The 13,562-nt window shown below is 35.1% G+C and overlaps 3 protein-coding genes across 3 annotated transcripts; all 3 read right to left on the reverse strand.

The window, feature by feature from the left end:
- Window positions 1-122: 122 nt before the first annotated feature.
- Sf3b6 (splicing factor 3b subunit 6) lies at window positions 123-1,116 on the reverse strand. Its single transcript, XM_028300312.1, has 3 exons — window positions 864-1,116; window positions 493-611; window positions 123-364 (listed from the first exon to the last, which is right to left on the reverse strand). The coding sequence occupies exons 1-3, from the start codon at window positions 891-893 to the stop codon at window positions 133-135; spliced, it is 381 nt and encodes a 126-aa protein (XP_028156113.1). The 5' UTR covers window positions 894-1,116; the 3' UTR covers window positions 123-132.
- A 763-nt stretch (window positions 1,117-1,879) lies between these two features.
- On the reverse strand, window positions 1,880-7,197 carry LOC114349772 (carboxylesterase 4A). The gene is made up of 11 exons (XM_028300278.1): window positions 6,549-7,197; window positions 5,557-5,649; window positions 5,112-5,249; window positions 4,696-5,023; window positions 4,404-4,603; window positions 4,115-4,283; window positions 3,293-3,414; window positions 2,931-3,162; window positions 2,683-2,821; window positions 2,361-2,554; window positions 1,880-2,034 (listed from the first exon to the last, which is right to left on the reverse strand). The coding sequence occupies exons 1-11, from the start codon at window positions 6,687-6,689 to the stop codon at window positions 1,901-1,903; spliced, it is 1,890 nt and encodes a 629-aa protein (XP_028156079.1). The 5' UTR covers window positions 6,690-7,197; the 3' UTR covers window positions 1,880-1,900.
- A 63-nt stretch (window positions 7,198-7,260) lies between these two features.
- On the reverse strand, window positions 7,261-13,418 carry Parp16 (Poly(ADP-ribose) polymerase 16). Its single transcript, XM_028300295.1, has 8 exons — window positions 13,214-13,418; window positions 10,538-10,680; window positions 10,311-10,455; window positions 9,979-10,134; window positions 9,642-9,854; window positions 9,377-9,557; window positions 9,013-9,189; window positions 7,261-7,514 (listed from the first exon to the last, which is right to left on the reverse strand). The coding sequence occupies exons 2-8, from the start codon at window positions 10,663-10,665 to the stop codon at window positions 7,348-7,350; spliced, it is 1,167 nt and encodes a 388-aa protein (XP_028156096.1). The 5' UTR covers window positions 10,666-10,680; window positions 13,214-13,418; the 3' UTR covers window positions 7,261-7,347.
- Between the last annotated feature and the right edge of the window lie 144 nt (window positions 13,419-13,562).

The raw sequence follows: 13,562 nt of genomic DNA on the forward strand, positions 1-13,562 counted from the left end.
TAACAATCCAATATGCCAATTTTTAATAACAAACTAATTTTGGTGAAAAAGTGCCTAATTAATAGCTAAATAAGTAATAAAATAAAATGCTATATTTATATAAATATTTATTTCTTAAGTAATGGAGATATTTCACTTTCGCAGTTCTTCTGTAGATATTCCATATTTCTTTTTGAGTGCATCAATTTCTTCTTGTTTCTTTTCAACATCCATACCTTTAAATGCTTTGTTAGATCTGTAATACAGAACAACTAAATATCTGTTACAAACGTTAAATCCAGATAAATGATCACAGGCATTTTTGGCATCAAATATGTCCTCATATACAATAAATGCTGTTCCTCGCGTTTCTGGTGTATTACCCCTGTAACAAAATTAATAAACTTTATGAAAAGTGACAAAGTACTTTTGCAAAGTATAAAAATGAAGTTTTTGATATGGTTTTATTTTGTTCATTTTCTAAGATATTTTAGCTTGTTTAACAAAACTTACACGCGTATTTGGCGAATGGCTCCATATTTTCCAAATATGTCATACATTTCCTCGGCTGATATTTTATATGGCAAGTTTCTCACATATAAAATTCTATTTACTTCGGGTGGAAGACGCACCTAAAAACATACAAGTTGATATGAATTGGATGATTTGCTAACAAAATTATTAATTACATGCCATTTTCAATAAGAAAAGGTAATTACTTACCTAATTTATTACTAAAAATTTAGGTTAAAATTAGGTTATTGCACAAAGAGTAAAACACTGAGAATGGTGGTACTGCAGTATAAAACATTTTGCAAATACATGCTATACATAATGTAATAACGTAGCTTTCATATTATCAAAATAGGAACATTTAAACTTACATTTGCTCGCCTTTGAAGTGCTAAAGCCATAGTTTTCAATTGCAATCTAATACAATTAGTGTACCTAAATATTGAGAATGAATGACCAAATTAATATTCAAAATCGAGATAAGATCAGCAACTAGTAATCAAACAATTGTAATTATTTATGTAAAGAGTCGAAATTATTTGTATCAAACTCAAACAATGAAAAATCATAGCATTTTTCGATCAAACTCAAACTGACGCACAGACACAGACTGACATTAATGACACTTGTGTCTTGACAGTTTGTTTTTTTCTTTGATTCTCGTGAAGTGGTTTTAGCATTTAGCCAAAAGACAAATTAAAAAAATGTGATGTTTTACGGCTCTGGGTACAAGCCCTTTTATGCCAATCTTTGAAGTCCGTTTAATGTTTGTTAATGGTGAAAGCACAGATAGTGGGTGAAAGGATTTTTCTTATCGGTCCACTGTAGTACCTGAGATTAGCGCGTTCTAGCAAACAAACTTTCCAGCTTTAATAATTTACATTAGTTGTGCATGTACAATTGTATTTTATTAGTACCTAACATTTTATTTACGATGCATCTAAGCCTACGCTTGAGAGAATCTAGAAACCTCTGTGTAGCTGAGCAGCGACGACCTAGTGTATTACATAGGTATTAAATAAGTATTTAGTTTAAGTTAATGTTTCTCAACTCTCTTCCCCCTTGGACGTACACGTATTAAGCAGGTAACTTTTTAACTTAATTTTAAGCGATCAAATTGCATGTAAACAGAACTTGCTATTTAAAATTTAGTTGACAATTAAATTTTAACATGCAACTTGCTACTAAATTCTTTGCTTAGGTACAATTTTTACTTACCTAGTAACCCACATATAACTACTTAATACGTGTAAATCAGCCTTTGAAGATTACTTATTGTGTAACTTTCTTCGTAAACGAAGAAAGGAACAAAAAATCATAAGACTGAAGAAATTAAAGAAAAAGCTTAGTTAAATTATATAAAACATTTATTAAATAAGTAGGTACATTGATATTATTTATAACATTACTAACGATGAATATCTATTGATGCACGACGAGCACGTGTCCTATGTAGAAATATTATACTTATTGAGAGTAATAAAAGCAATACGGCCGACACCCCGCACATTGCGAATACGCCACCACGAAGTCTGTTTTCTCCTGTGTGTAAAAATTAAAAATTAACAACAAGCAAGTCGTAACGTAAGTTGTAATATTATGACGTAATACTACTAGGGTCCAGTCAATGTAGTCATAACTTTACCATTTTGAGGCGAGTGGCTGAAACTAACGCCGAAAGTTGTGTAGGTAGGTATTGCTTTCACAATAATAGTTTAAAAATTCAGGGTCCTGAATCACCACGTAATATTTAAAAAAATAAGGAATAAGTACTTTTTCCTTAACATTTGTATATCCGTTACAAATAGGAGAAAACGTTGCTAAGACGTAAGAAAAATAGTTTGAAAGTAGGCCTAATTTTTTCCTACCTTGTTGTGAAGCTACTTGTTCAGTATGCACTGGAGATGACGAAATGCTATATAATTGTGGAAGATATTGAAGCCAGAAAGCTGCATCTCGGTTAACATTTTGCACGTTTTGTGAAGTGATATCGTCGTGTATTCCATGTACGTAACCGTCCCCAACTTTGTACCGTTGCCAAACTGTTTCCACTGCTGGAATGCTGATTAAGGAAAAAAACACATTTATAACTAAAACTATCGTAGCCGTCGTGATTTCGATGAATTTAATACTAAGTTCAAATGATAAAAAAATATGTTTACCTATACCTAGTACCTACTTTATACTTACCCAAATTTTATGAAATTTACAATGTACTGTCGGAACTTTACAGATATCCGCTTTTGTTCCTGTGTTGCTGGTCGACGAGCAATTTGTAACATAAATGCATCTCCCAGTAATGCGATTAGATCTGTTCCATGTACCGCTCCTAAAATATTATGAGGAGTTTAATACTAGATGCTTTGCTTGCAACTTATTAAATGTGGAAATAGTTTTGCAACTTATTTGTTTTCGGCATTGTTGTGTTACTTAATTACCTGTATAGTTAAGCTGATGTCCATGGAGATCAGTAACGCTCGGTTGCAAGTAGCGGTAGACGTAAAGCCGACTTATGCGTCGAGCTAATCTAGCTGCCAATAATGCGTTACCAACGCTCCACCTTGCCGACGACTCCATTCGAGCCAGCCCCTCTACAGCATCAAGTGACTTGTTACCATAATCTTTATTCGATTTTACTCGCCAATATTCCCAATGAATTGCCTGTGATAACTGTAATAAATATGATGTAGGTATCGATGATCGATAAGGTTGACGGAAATAATTCTACATAGCATTAATTAAACTCTTGTTTTGTATTCTGCGGCACGGCACGTTTAGTCTTAACTAAATACTTACTCACCAATGGCGCAGAATCTGTTCGGTAAATTAAAAACATCTTCAATAGTTCGGGTATTCTTTCTATGTTTGCGTATTCATTTATTTGCGATGGACTCCGTTTCAACAACTCAAGGTAGTGATCATCTGTATGAAATATTATAATGGTTTATGGGTGCGATAGGCTTTATACTGGGTGGAAACGATAAGTGATCTCACTCGATTATTTCTAAACTATACAAGATATCGAAAAACTGGAAGTGAAAGTGCTTCACGAGCTCTTTCAAATGGTATCAGTAATAGGTTGCAGAATTAACTGGATCTATCCGAAAATTCAATGTTTTCAGACTCCATACTAAATATATGCCAGCCACACAAATAATAAACACTTAAATTGAACTTCAAATTGCATTCTCATTTAAAAATTATTCATGGAAAACATTGGTTTTAGGCTTTACTTGCTATAATATTATCAAGACATGAGTGCCATGACTGTGATAGTACTAAATGTATGGAAGCTGGAAACATTGAATTTTCTAGTTTATTTTGTAACCTATTATTGGTATCGTTGGATAGAACTTGTGATGCAATTTCAGGATCAGTAACTAGTTTTTGGAGTTTTTAATATTATGTGGTTAAATAAATGTATGGAAGCCGGAAACATTGAATTTTCGGGTAGATTTAGTTTATTTGGTAACCTATTATTGGTACCGTTGCACAGAGCTCGTAGAGCACTTTCAGGATCAGTAACCAGTTTTTGGATATCTTGAATAGTTTAGAAATAATCGAGTGAGATCACTTATCGTTTCCACCCTGTATAAAATAGTAAACCAACTTAATGCTTTACCTCTGTGGTTTATATCTTCCAAATCGGTGGCGCCCAACAGTAGATCAATTGGCATAATAGGTTGCTTCGTAGCTGAGAGTGCCATTGCCAATGAAACCGGCAGATACTGTTCAGAGATCGGTAGGAAATTGTCGGGTACGGGTTGCAATGTTTCATTCCAATTAAAGCGCTGTGTAAACAATCGGTAATCAGCTAAATCAAATTAATCCAGATCGTAAGTAAACTTTTGTATGTGTGTGTCTACTCGTGTAATAAAATTAGTTGATTTTTTTAAATAAAATATACTTACCGAATACAAAGACATAATATCAAACAAAGGCTTGTCACGCATGCAGTGTAATATTTCCTGATCATATTCACTCATGCATCCAGTTGATTGAGCAATTTTGCGAGACACTTGCTCCATTTCAGTAGCGTTAACTGCTCTACCTTCATCTACCGCTTTCCAAATATATCGTGGTGCCATAAGTATTGCTCTTTGAAATAGACCTATAAATAAAAAACGAAGTAATTTTAGCGGTTAACTTGATCACATAAAACTAATTAACTATATATTTTGTTTAAATGACTAAAATACCAACCGACGGACCGCGGTGAAACCATGTGATTTAGGATACTATCAGCACCAGCTGAATGTCCAATCAGCGTAGTAGCAGATGGATCGCCTCCAAAGGCGGATATGTTGTCTCTTACCCACAACAGTGCCAGATACTGATCAAGCAGCGCAAGATTACCACGAGCCGACAAAGACCGCAGCGTGAAAAATGCCAAAACTCCTAGGCGGTATGCTACGGTGACCACAACTAGGCCTTCAGCCGCTAACTCCTCGCAGGGTAACGTCACTCCTCCACGGTCCCAGGTTTCGCTGTAAAATATCACCACAACCGGCATTGATTTACCGTCTGCCCGCTAGCTGGAACATATTTTAGTGGGTTACAATTTGAAATTAATTTAGATAAACTTAATATGTATTACTTAAATTTAAATAAAATCGAACCCGAGATGTCCATATGTTTAAAAACAGGCAGTCTTCATTGTAATTTTCGCCCGTATTCTCATCAATGACTTGCGGACAACGAGGCCTCATACGATGAGCTAAAAATGTCTTTCTCCAGCCAGCGTGTCTCTCTGGTGCCTATAAAACCAAATATACAATCAAATAAATATTGAAAAAGAAAAACATACATGTTACATGTATACCTCATTTATGTTTAATAATGATGTCAGGCAACTATAATATAATATTATTGTCGAGTCTCCAAAATAATTCTTTCAGTCGCGTGGTGTCACGTGTAAACACACGGGTAATAGATGTTTACAGTCGATATCAAAAATGTGGATAGGAAGGGTGGATGGTTACGGACGATGGCACATGAAACCTAGCAATATCCTATGTAATGGCTACATACATAATATTAATATTATTATGGGTGTATACTTACCGCAAACCTGTATCTTCCAATGGGTGGATTTGCATATGGGATTCCATAAAATATTTCTATAGGCGTTAGTGAGTTTTCTGTGTAAACTTTTGTCTGAAAACCATGAGAAAATATAAATACATATTTTACTTACATTACCTTCGTCTTTCGGTAAATGTTTATTTTCGTTTGGTGCATGAACATCCACAATTTTATTAAGGATAAATTATTTATTTCCAAACTTTTTTTTGTAATAGGTGTCTATGTTGTATTGTACCTGTTTCACAATGATATTAATGATTATGATAACACTCCACTCTGTCAAAACGAGGTAATCATCAGACATTAATATTACCGAAAAGCGTGTCGAGATACGATTTATTTATAGATGATCAAAGGACACTAAAGAAAAATTTTACTGGACTCCAAGGACACTAAATTGTCGCTGGAAGTCCCCTTTGATCACCTGATCAAAGCCAGGTGATCAAAGTGGAATAGACCTAACACCCAGACGCGAATTTAAAAGTTTGTTCTGCACAAAAATCGAACTGGGTTAAGAAAGAACCACAGTATGTTAATTCAACGATAACATGTAATAAACATAATTTATGCACTACTAGCTTTCCGCCCGCGGCTTCGCCCGCGTGGAATTTTGTCTGTCACAGAAAAACTTAATCGCGCGCGTCCCTGTTTCAAAAACCGGGATAAAAACTATCCTATGTTCTTTCCCGGGACTCAAACTATCTCTATGCCAAATTTCATCAAAATCGGTTGCGAGGTTTAAGCGGGAAAGCGTAACAGACAGACAGACAGACAGACAGACAGAGTTACTTTCGCATTTATAATATTAGTTGGGATGGAGAGTTAACAATGTCTTCTGACCCCGTTAACTTATTCGCCGATACGATACGAAAAAGAGGAGAGGAAGGAAAGAGGAGAGAAAAATCCAAAACCATCAACTGAAAGACCATTAAAGGATTATAAAAGAAAAAGTAGGTTAAAAAATCACTTACACCGGCTATCCGTCCTTGTGGTATGTTAACGACAGGATCTTGTGCTAACACGCAGGAAACGGCAACAACACACCAAATAATATATTTAGGTATACACCTCACGGTTTCCGAACAGAGCACACAAAGGTTACATAATAACATTTTAGGCAAATATATTTAAAAATATCTGAATACCGGACTCGTTCGCTAGGGCCAGCTTGTGACAATACTGTGGTGTGTACTGTGCACGGATGGTCATCATATTCGACACAATACAAATTAGATTGTACAATGATTACGCTTTAACCATGACGAGAGGACCGTAACGAGTGGAGGAGACCATTGTTCTAAATCCACCAACGATGGTTTTTGTGACAATTTCGAAACAATAATATGGGCATGCATGTGAAATGTTGTTTGTATCAATGGTTACGATCATTTAGAAACTAATAGCTAAAGTACCTTTTTTTTCACGGAGAAAAATGGGTTGAATCGCAATACCTGAGGAGACAGGGTAGGTTATGTGGGGCTCACCAAGCAGAAGGCTGAAGCATACCCATTAATAGACCCCGGTGAGAGAAACTGTGGGATTCCGGAATCCGGACCAGCCTTCACTACCACATCCTCCCCTCCCGGAGATTGCGCAGCTGGGAGCACACAGCCGTTTCCTGTGGTGAATACCTATACCTATGTGGTATGTTTTCTTCGTACATTTTAGAGAAAGTCTGTTAAATTTATTCATTAAAATTTATTAAAATCACTTTATAAATTTGACAATCTTCACCACACTTCACAATACGATACATTATTATGTAGGTAGTCAAACTTTCACACTGCTATATGCTATGTCCAACTTTTTCAATAGCATTTTGTAGTAGTAGTGAACTGGTTGGTTGTTTGCAAAACCAATTGTAGCCAACATTAACCCGTAGCCCAATAGTATGGAAAAAAGTTTGTGCCTAGATAGCCATTGTCGAAGACCTCCAACTGAAAAAGAAGTCTTTTTTTTATATCAGAAACACATTTTGTTCTTTAGGAAAGAATAGATCCTTATAGATCCTCATAGAATCTAAACGCAATAAATGCCGTAAACGATTTTGTTATTGGTAAAAATTTGAAGGTAATAGATATTTTAAAACTATGTTCTAATTTTTTTCTATTTAATTTAAAGCAAGCAAGAAAGTTTTCGAGATAGCTAGAGAGCCGCAGCAGGGTATGAGATTGGTAAATCGTACCAATATTTAATGTAAATTTAAAATTAAGACATAATTATCAGCTGCACGCCATAAAACCATTTCAAGAGTTAACGTTCTCCCGAAAATTCGAATTGAATTAGGTAATATCCTCCGACTAGCGACTGCCTATTCCGCTTTGTATATCTCAAAGCATACCTTCTGTTTGGAAAGTGAAAAATATGATTTATACAGTGTGTCCGGGCTTGTAGTGATCAAACTTTAAGGGCGTAATCTATGGACAATTTTATCGATGAAAATACTTCAAATTTGGGGCTTGACCCATTTCTCGCAAAATTACGAGGATTTAAGTTTTTAATTTTTAGTTTTCACCTCTTTCTTCAAAAACAAGTGAAAGCGTGGGTAGCTTAACACTAATAAGCAAAAATTTTATATCATGCGATAGCCAATAAAATTATCTATTAGCAGAAGTAGAAAACAGATACAAGTTTCATACATTTTAAGGGAGTAAGAATGGATTTAATTAGAAAAAAACATGACTTTTTTCACTTCTTTTTCAGTTATTTTCCAACACAAGAAAAACCAGGTCGTTAAGGTATGTTTTATTTGCATTGTATTATTAGTATTTGAGCTATTCTACAAAACGAATGTAAATTTATTAGTCTACGTCTATTAGTTTCGACGTAATTGTTGAACAAAGATACCCCTTCCCAGCGGTTTCCATAGCGCACGCGACATGCGAAAATGCACTGCCTGAAAGAATCACACAACCTATTCCGATTACTATGGAAACCGTTGGGAAGGGGTATCTTTGTTCAACAATTACGTCGAAACTAATAGACGTAGACTAATAAATTTACATTCGTTTTGTAGAATAGCTCAAATACTAATAATACAAAGCAAATAAAACATACCTTAACGACCTGGTTTTTCTTGTGTTGGAAAATAACTGAAAAAGAAGTGAAAAAAGTCATGTTTTTTTCTAATTACATCCATTCTTACTCCCTTAAAATGTATGAAACTTGTATCTTTTTTCTACTTTTGCTAATAGATAATTTTATTGGCTATCGCATGATATAAAATATTTGCTTATTAATGTTAAGCTACCCACACTTTCACTTGTTTTTGAAGGAAGAGGTGAAAACTAAAAATTAAAAACTTAAATCCTTGTAATTTTGCGATAAATGGGTCAACAAGCCCCTTTGAAGTATTTTTATCGATAAAATTGTCCCTAGATTTGGCATATAAAGTTTGATCACTACATGCCCGGACACACTGTATAATGTGCTTACCATTTCGTCCGTTAGGATTTGTGGTAGGAAATCGCATCGATGCAGGCTGCTTTGCGTAAACTAACAGATATCTTAGTCTAACCAAGTCACAGTTTGTCACGATGTATTGAGAAAGATTTTGCCCTTCCAAACCAGTATCAAGAATCTTGCTTTTTTCGTCTTCGTATATGCCATCACCTGAAAACGTTTAAAATTTTCTTTACTTACTTTCTAGTATTTTCTTTCAACTAACCTACTTTCTTGATTTCCGCGTAAGAATCAAAACCTATCTCAACGACGACGCAATAGTAATTTTATCAATGTTTGTTTGGATTTTATCGTTTAAACACTCCACCTTGTCGCAAAACCCTAACAAAACACTCGCCTTCATTGGTTACAGGTTTCTGGTAATTAATTCCTTCAGGAGCATCAATAACTTCACACATTGCTATGCAGGACAAGTGCCCTCCGATACAACTTGCGCCCCAACCGAAACCTCCGTGGCTATAGGGCAGACTTATGTTTAAGTCAGTGGATAAATATACTCCGTTACCCAATAAAGTATTCTGCAATAAACATTTAAATTAGATAGGTAGGCCACACATGCCATTTCCTGACACTTTTTTACCAGGTGTGTTATTTTATCTTGCCTTATTTAAATGTTGCTGAAGACCAAAATTCATTATAGTATAAAAGTTTTCTAATCTGTTTCCATGATATGCATAAAAAGTGTGATGGTTTCTTGCTAATTCTTTCCATTTCGCTTCTGCGGTAGACTTCGGTGAATTACACACTTGAAAAACATATTGGGGCCTTGGTGTATTCGCAAAGCTGGGATGTGCATTAGATAAGACTGATTCATGCTGTAAAATAAAGACTAGCATAAATATTTATGTATCGGCAATCTATTAAAGTACCTACTTAAAATTTCCCTCTGAAAAGACCTAGGTTGCTAAACAATTTAATGGATAGGTATTAGGTACAAACCGCTTCCTGAGGAATAGTTTTCAGTGTTGGTTCTTTTAATCTTACGAGCACGTAGAATAAAAGATCAATAATGTCGCTAATATTAGTTAAGTTTTCTAGGTTGTCCAATTGCTGCAGAACTAGGTCCAAGGCTGGAACATCCGTGATTACACTTAGCTGAAAATAAAAAATCAAATCGCACTTAACAGCAGCTACTAGGGCGATAAGAGCGACTAAGGAATTAAGTTTATGTAAGTAATTCCTACTACACACAGACTTCGAACTTTTTAGTAAGACGATTGGTTAGCTTCTGCTTGTAATGGAGGGGGGGTATAGCTGTTACTGTTGCTTACCAATTCGTCCATATCCTTGATGCCATTTTTCATGAAGGCTGGAGGAAAGGGTCTGAGACAACTTTCATATCGAAAACTAAAAGCGGCAGCTACAAATAAACTCCACTTGATATCAGCTGCCTTAAAATCCTTTTCCAGAACTAATCTGTATGAAATAACAAAAATGTTTAACTGCCTAAGTTAAGTAACATAGCAATCTCTTTTAAATTTCACTATCACACAATAACCTTAAGTGAACTGCTTTTTTTTCCAGTGAGTCAAGTTTTGCCTGATTTACATCGGATAAGGTTTCAGATGCAGACCCCAAATTACAGTTTGTTGCGGTATCAGACAACGCTTCTGGTTCGCCGTCCATGTTTTCTAATATTCTCTTATCGGATTGTTTATTACACAAAATAATTTATCTTGAATTCAGTAAATTTATGTAAACATTGTTCTATTTCAGTAAAGTCAGTAAAAAGGGATGAAATATTATGTCAAATGGACTTTATTTTTAAACAATTGAAAATCATATCAGTCAAATATCAAAACTGGTTAATTTTTAATTTAGATTTTAGACTTAACTGTACATGGTGTTTTATTGGTGAGTGCTCAAAGGGGATGGATTCTACTGCTCGAATGCTACAAAACCCATGAGCATGATGTTCAAATTTTACAAAAAAAACCTGTTCAATCCTACACATTATAGGCACAGAAATGTATTTGAGTAGTAAAATTATTATTTTTATTTCTTTTTCTAAGGAATATTATGGAAGCAATAAACTTATTGAGTAGAGCGGCAGCGGGAATCGAACCCGCGAACTCCGACATCTTCACTGTTATACTTACTACTACTTACAGTTACATGTTAGCCTACTAGACATACCTACATACATATATTTCTTACGTGCGATCGTGCGAATAAATCATATAATCAATCTGGCTGAAATGTAGGTAACTTATTTTTTTTTTTTGGTTATGTTCAGTAAATCCAGATGGTCATTCGGAAAAAAAATGAATTTGAAATCCTCATAACAATGTGTTAAGGGAAAGGTAGTTAGGTACATACTACAGTAGAAAAAATTGAGCGTTAGTAAATCGTTGAAACGAGAGCAGCTGGTTGGGCAGCATTTGGAAACTCTCCCGGACTCCCCCTGCCTACTAATGATGATTTGAGACGTGGAACATGGACAGTAAAATAACGTTTCAGAATAAGTTAAATAAGACCTATTGACTACCGTTCGTTAAGTTATGGAATGGTTTTATATGCTTCTTATGATCTCGTTGCGACATCATGCGGTACAATGTCATCTACACTAATATTAAAGAGGAAAACTTTGTTTGTTTGTATAGGCTCAAAAACTACTAGACCGTTTTTTAAAATTCTTTCACCATTCGAAAGCTGCATTATCCACGAGTAACATAGGCTAAATTTTATTTTGTAAAAAAATAGGGTTCCGTAAAATATGTAGGTAGATGTCCACGCGCGCGAAGCCGCGGGCGAAAAGCTAGTTGTAAAATAAGTTAACGAGTAGGCTACATATCGCTCACCTAGCAGTATAATGGCACATTTACCAAAAAAGCGAAATTGAGTTTTTACGGCCTAAGTGTTTAAGAGTGTATAATTTATAAAGTGGTAAAACGCCACGGTGTTAGTTTTACTATTTTTCGAGAGAGGGCGTTTAGTGTCATTGTACCACTTGCTACGTTCCCCCTGCTTCCGCGCATAACAACGGCTTATTTGTCAGTTGTGCGGGGCGCTCCGCGAGGTGCAATCCACCAAAGTGCTTGAAAAGACAAATGTAACGAACCTAAACTAGATGCAATTCCGCCGTTTCATTTAGAAGTTCCTATGGCCACCTCCAGACTCCATCCAGCTCAATGATACCATAATATTGCATTGTCATCGTACTTACATAAGTATACCAAATTTCAGCTCAATTGGTTGAGGAGAACTGGTTTTAAATTTAGTTGCAAGATTTATCCCATACTACTAACAAGCGAAGTGCTTGTAAAAATGGTACGCATATCTTTTTTGCGACTAGTTTTCTTAGAGTATTATACCATTTTGGAATCTTGGATAATTGCGTCAACTTTATAAAAAACTTGCCGCAGTAGTGTTCATACTGTTTTTTTACAAAACGACGATTCAAAGTGGAGTTAAAGTAAAAATCGTTTAAAATTTTAAGGAAATATCATATTTTGATTAACTTTTGTGTAAAAACTGCAAGGATTCTGGGGGTTTTAAGAATTGGAGTGGACAGCAGCACTACTTAAGTTGCCAATACAAACAAAAAAACAGAAGTATTTGAAAAATTGTAGTCGTGATAATGTAAAATATCATAAGGGGTGTCAATTTTCGACGAATTTCATAATTTATTGTGTAACTTAAAAAATAATTGAGATAGATTTTTTTTCTTATTTTTCCTGAAGTAGTCATGACTATATCCATCCTGCGGCGCCGGCTTATCCTTGAATTTTGGGACACGTTGTATATTTCTTACATGCGAATAAATCATATAATCAATCTGGCTGAAATGTAACTTATTTTTTTTTAGTTGTGTTCAGTAAATCCAGATGGTCATTCGGAAAAAAAATGAATTTGAAATCCTCATAACAATGTGTTATGGGAAAGGTAGTTAGGTACATACTACAGTAGAAAAAATTGAGCGTTAGTAAATCGTTGAAACGAGAGCAGCTGGTTGGGCAGCATTTGGAAACTCTCCCGGACTCCCCCTGCCTACTAATGATGATTTGAGACGTGGAACATGGACAGTAAAATAACGTTTCAGAATAAGTTAAATAAGACCTATTGACTACCGTTCGTTAAGTTATGGAATGGTTTTATATGCTTCTTATGATCTCGTTGCGACATCATGCGGTACAATGTCATTGTAAAATAAGTTAACGAGTAGGCTACTTACTCAGTAGGTAGTTAGGTAGGTTCGGCAAGCGAAGTGCAGGATAAATGGACCTCCTCTTTGATATTACCGAAGATCCCAGAAGATAATAAGTTGGCAGACTGCAGCTGTGGTTAAAGTATAGATTTAGGATTTTTTTGGCTGGTAGATCCTATATCAACTAAGTGAAAATGAAGTGGTGTGAAAATTATAGTAGTATAATTTACAATCGCCAACGAGTGTTTAATAATTGGCTTTTAATCCTACTCCTTATTAATCTAAGTCCTACTCTTAATCTAAAATTAAAATCAGAACATAAAAACCACAGTATTAGAAACTGTGTAAAAACTGCACCTGATTAAAATTTTAATTA

The sequence above is a fragment of the Ostrinia furnacalis genome, unplaced genomic scaffold, assembly GCF_004193835.3.
Source record: "Ostrinia furnacalis isolate ACB-3 unplaced genomic scaffold, ASM419383v2 OfSCF0710, whole genome shotgun sequence".
Taxonomy (NCBI): Eukaryota; Metazoa; Arthropoda; class Insecta; order Lepidoptera; family Crambidae; genus Ostrinia; species Ostrinia furnacalis.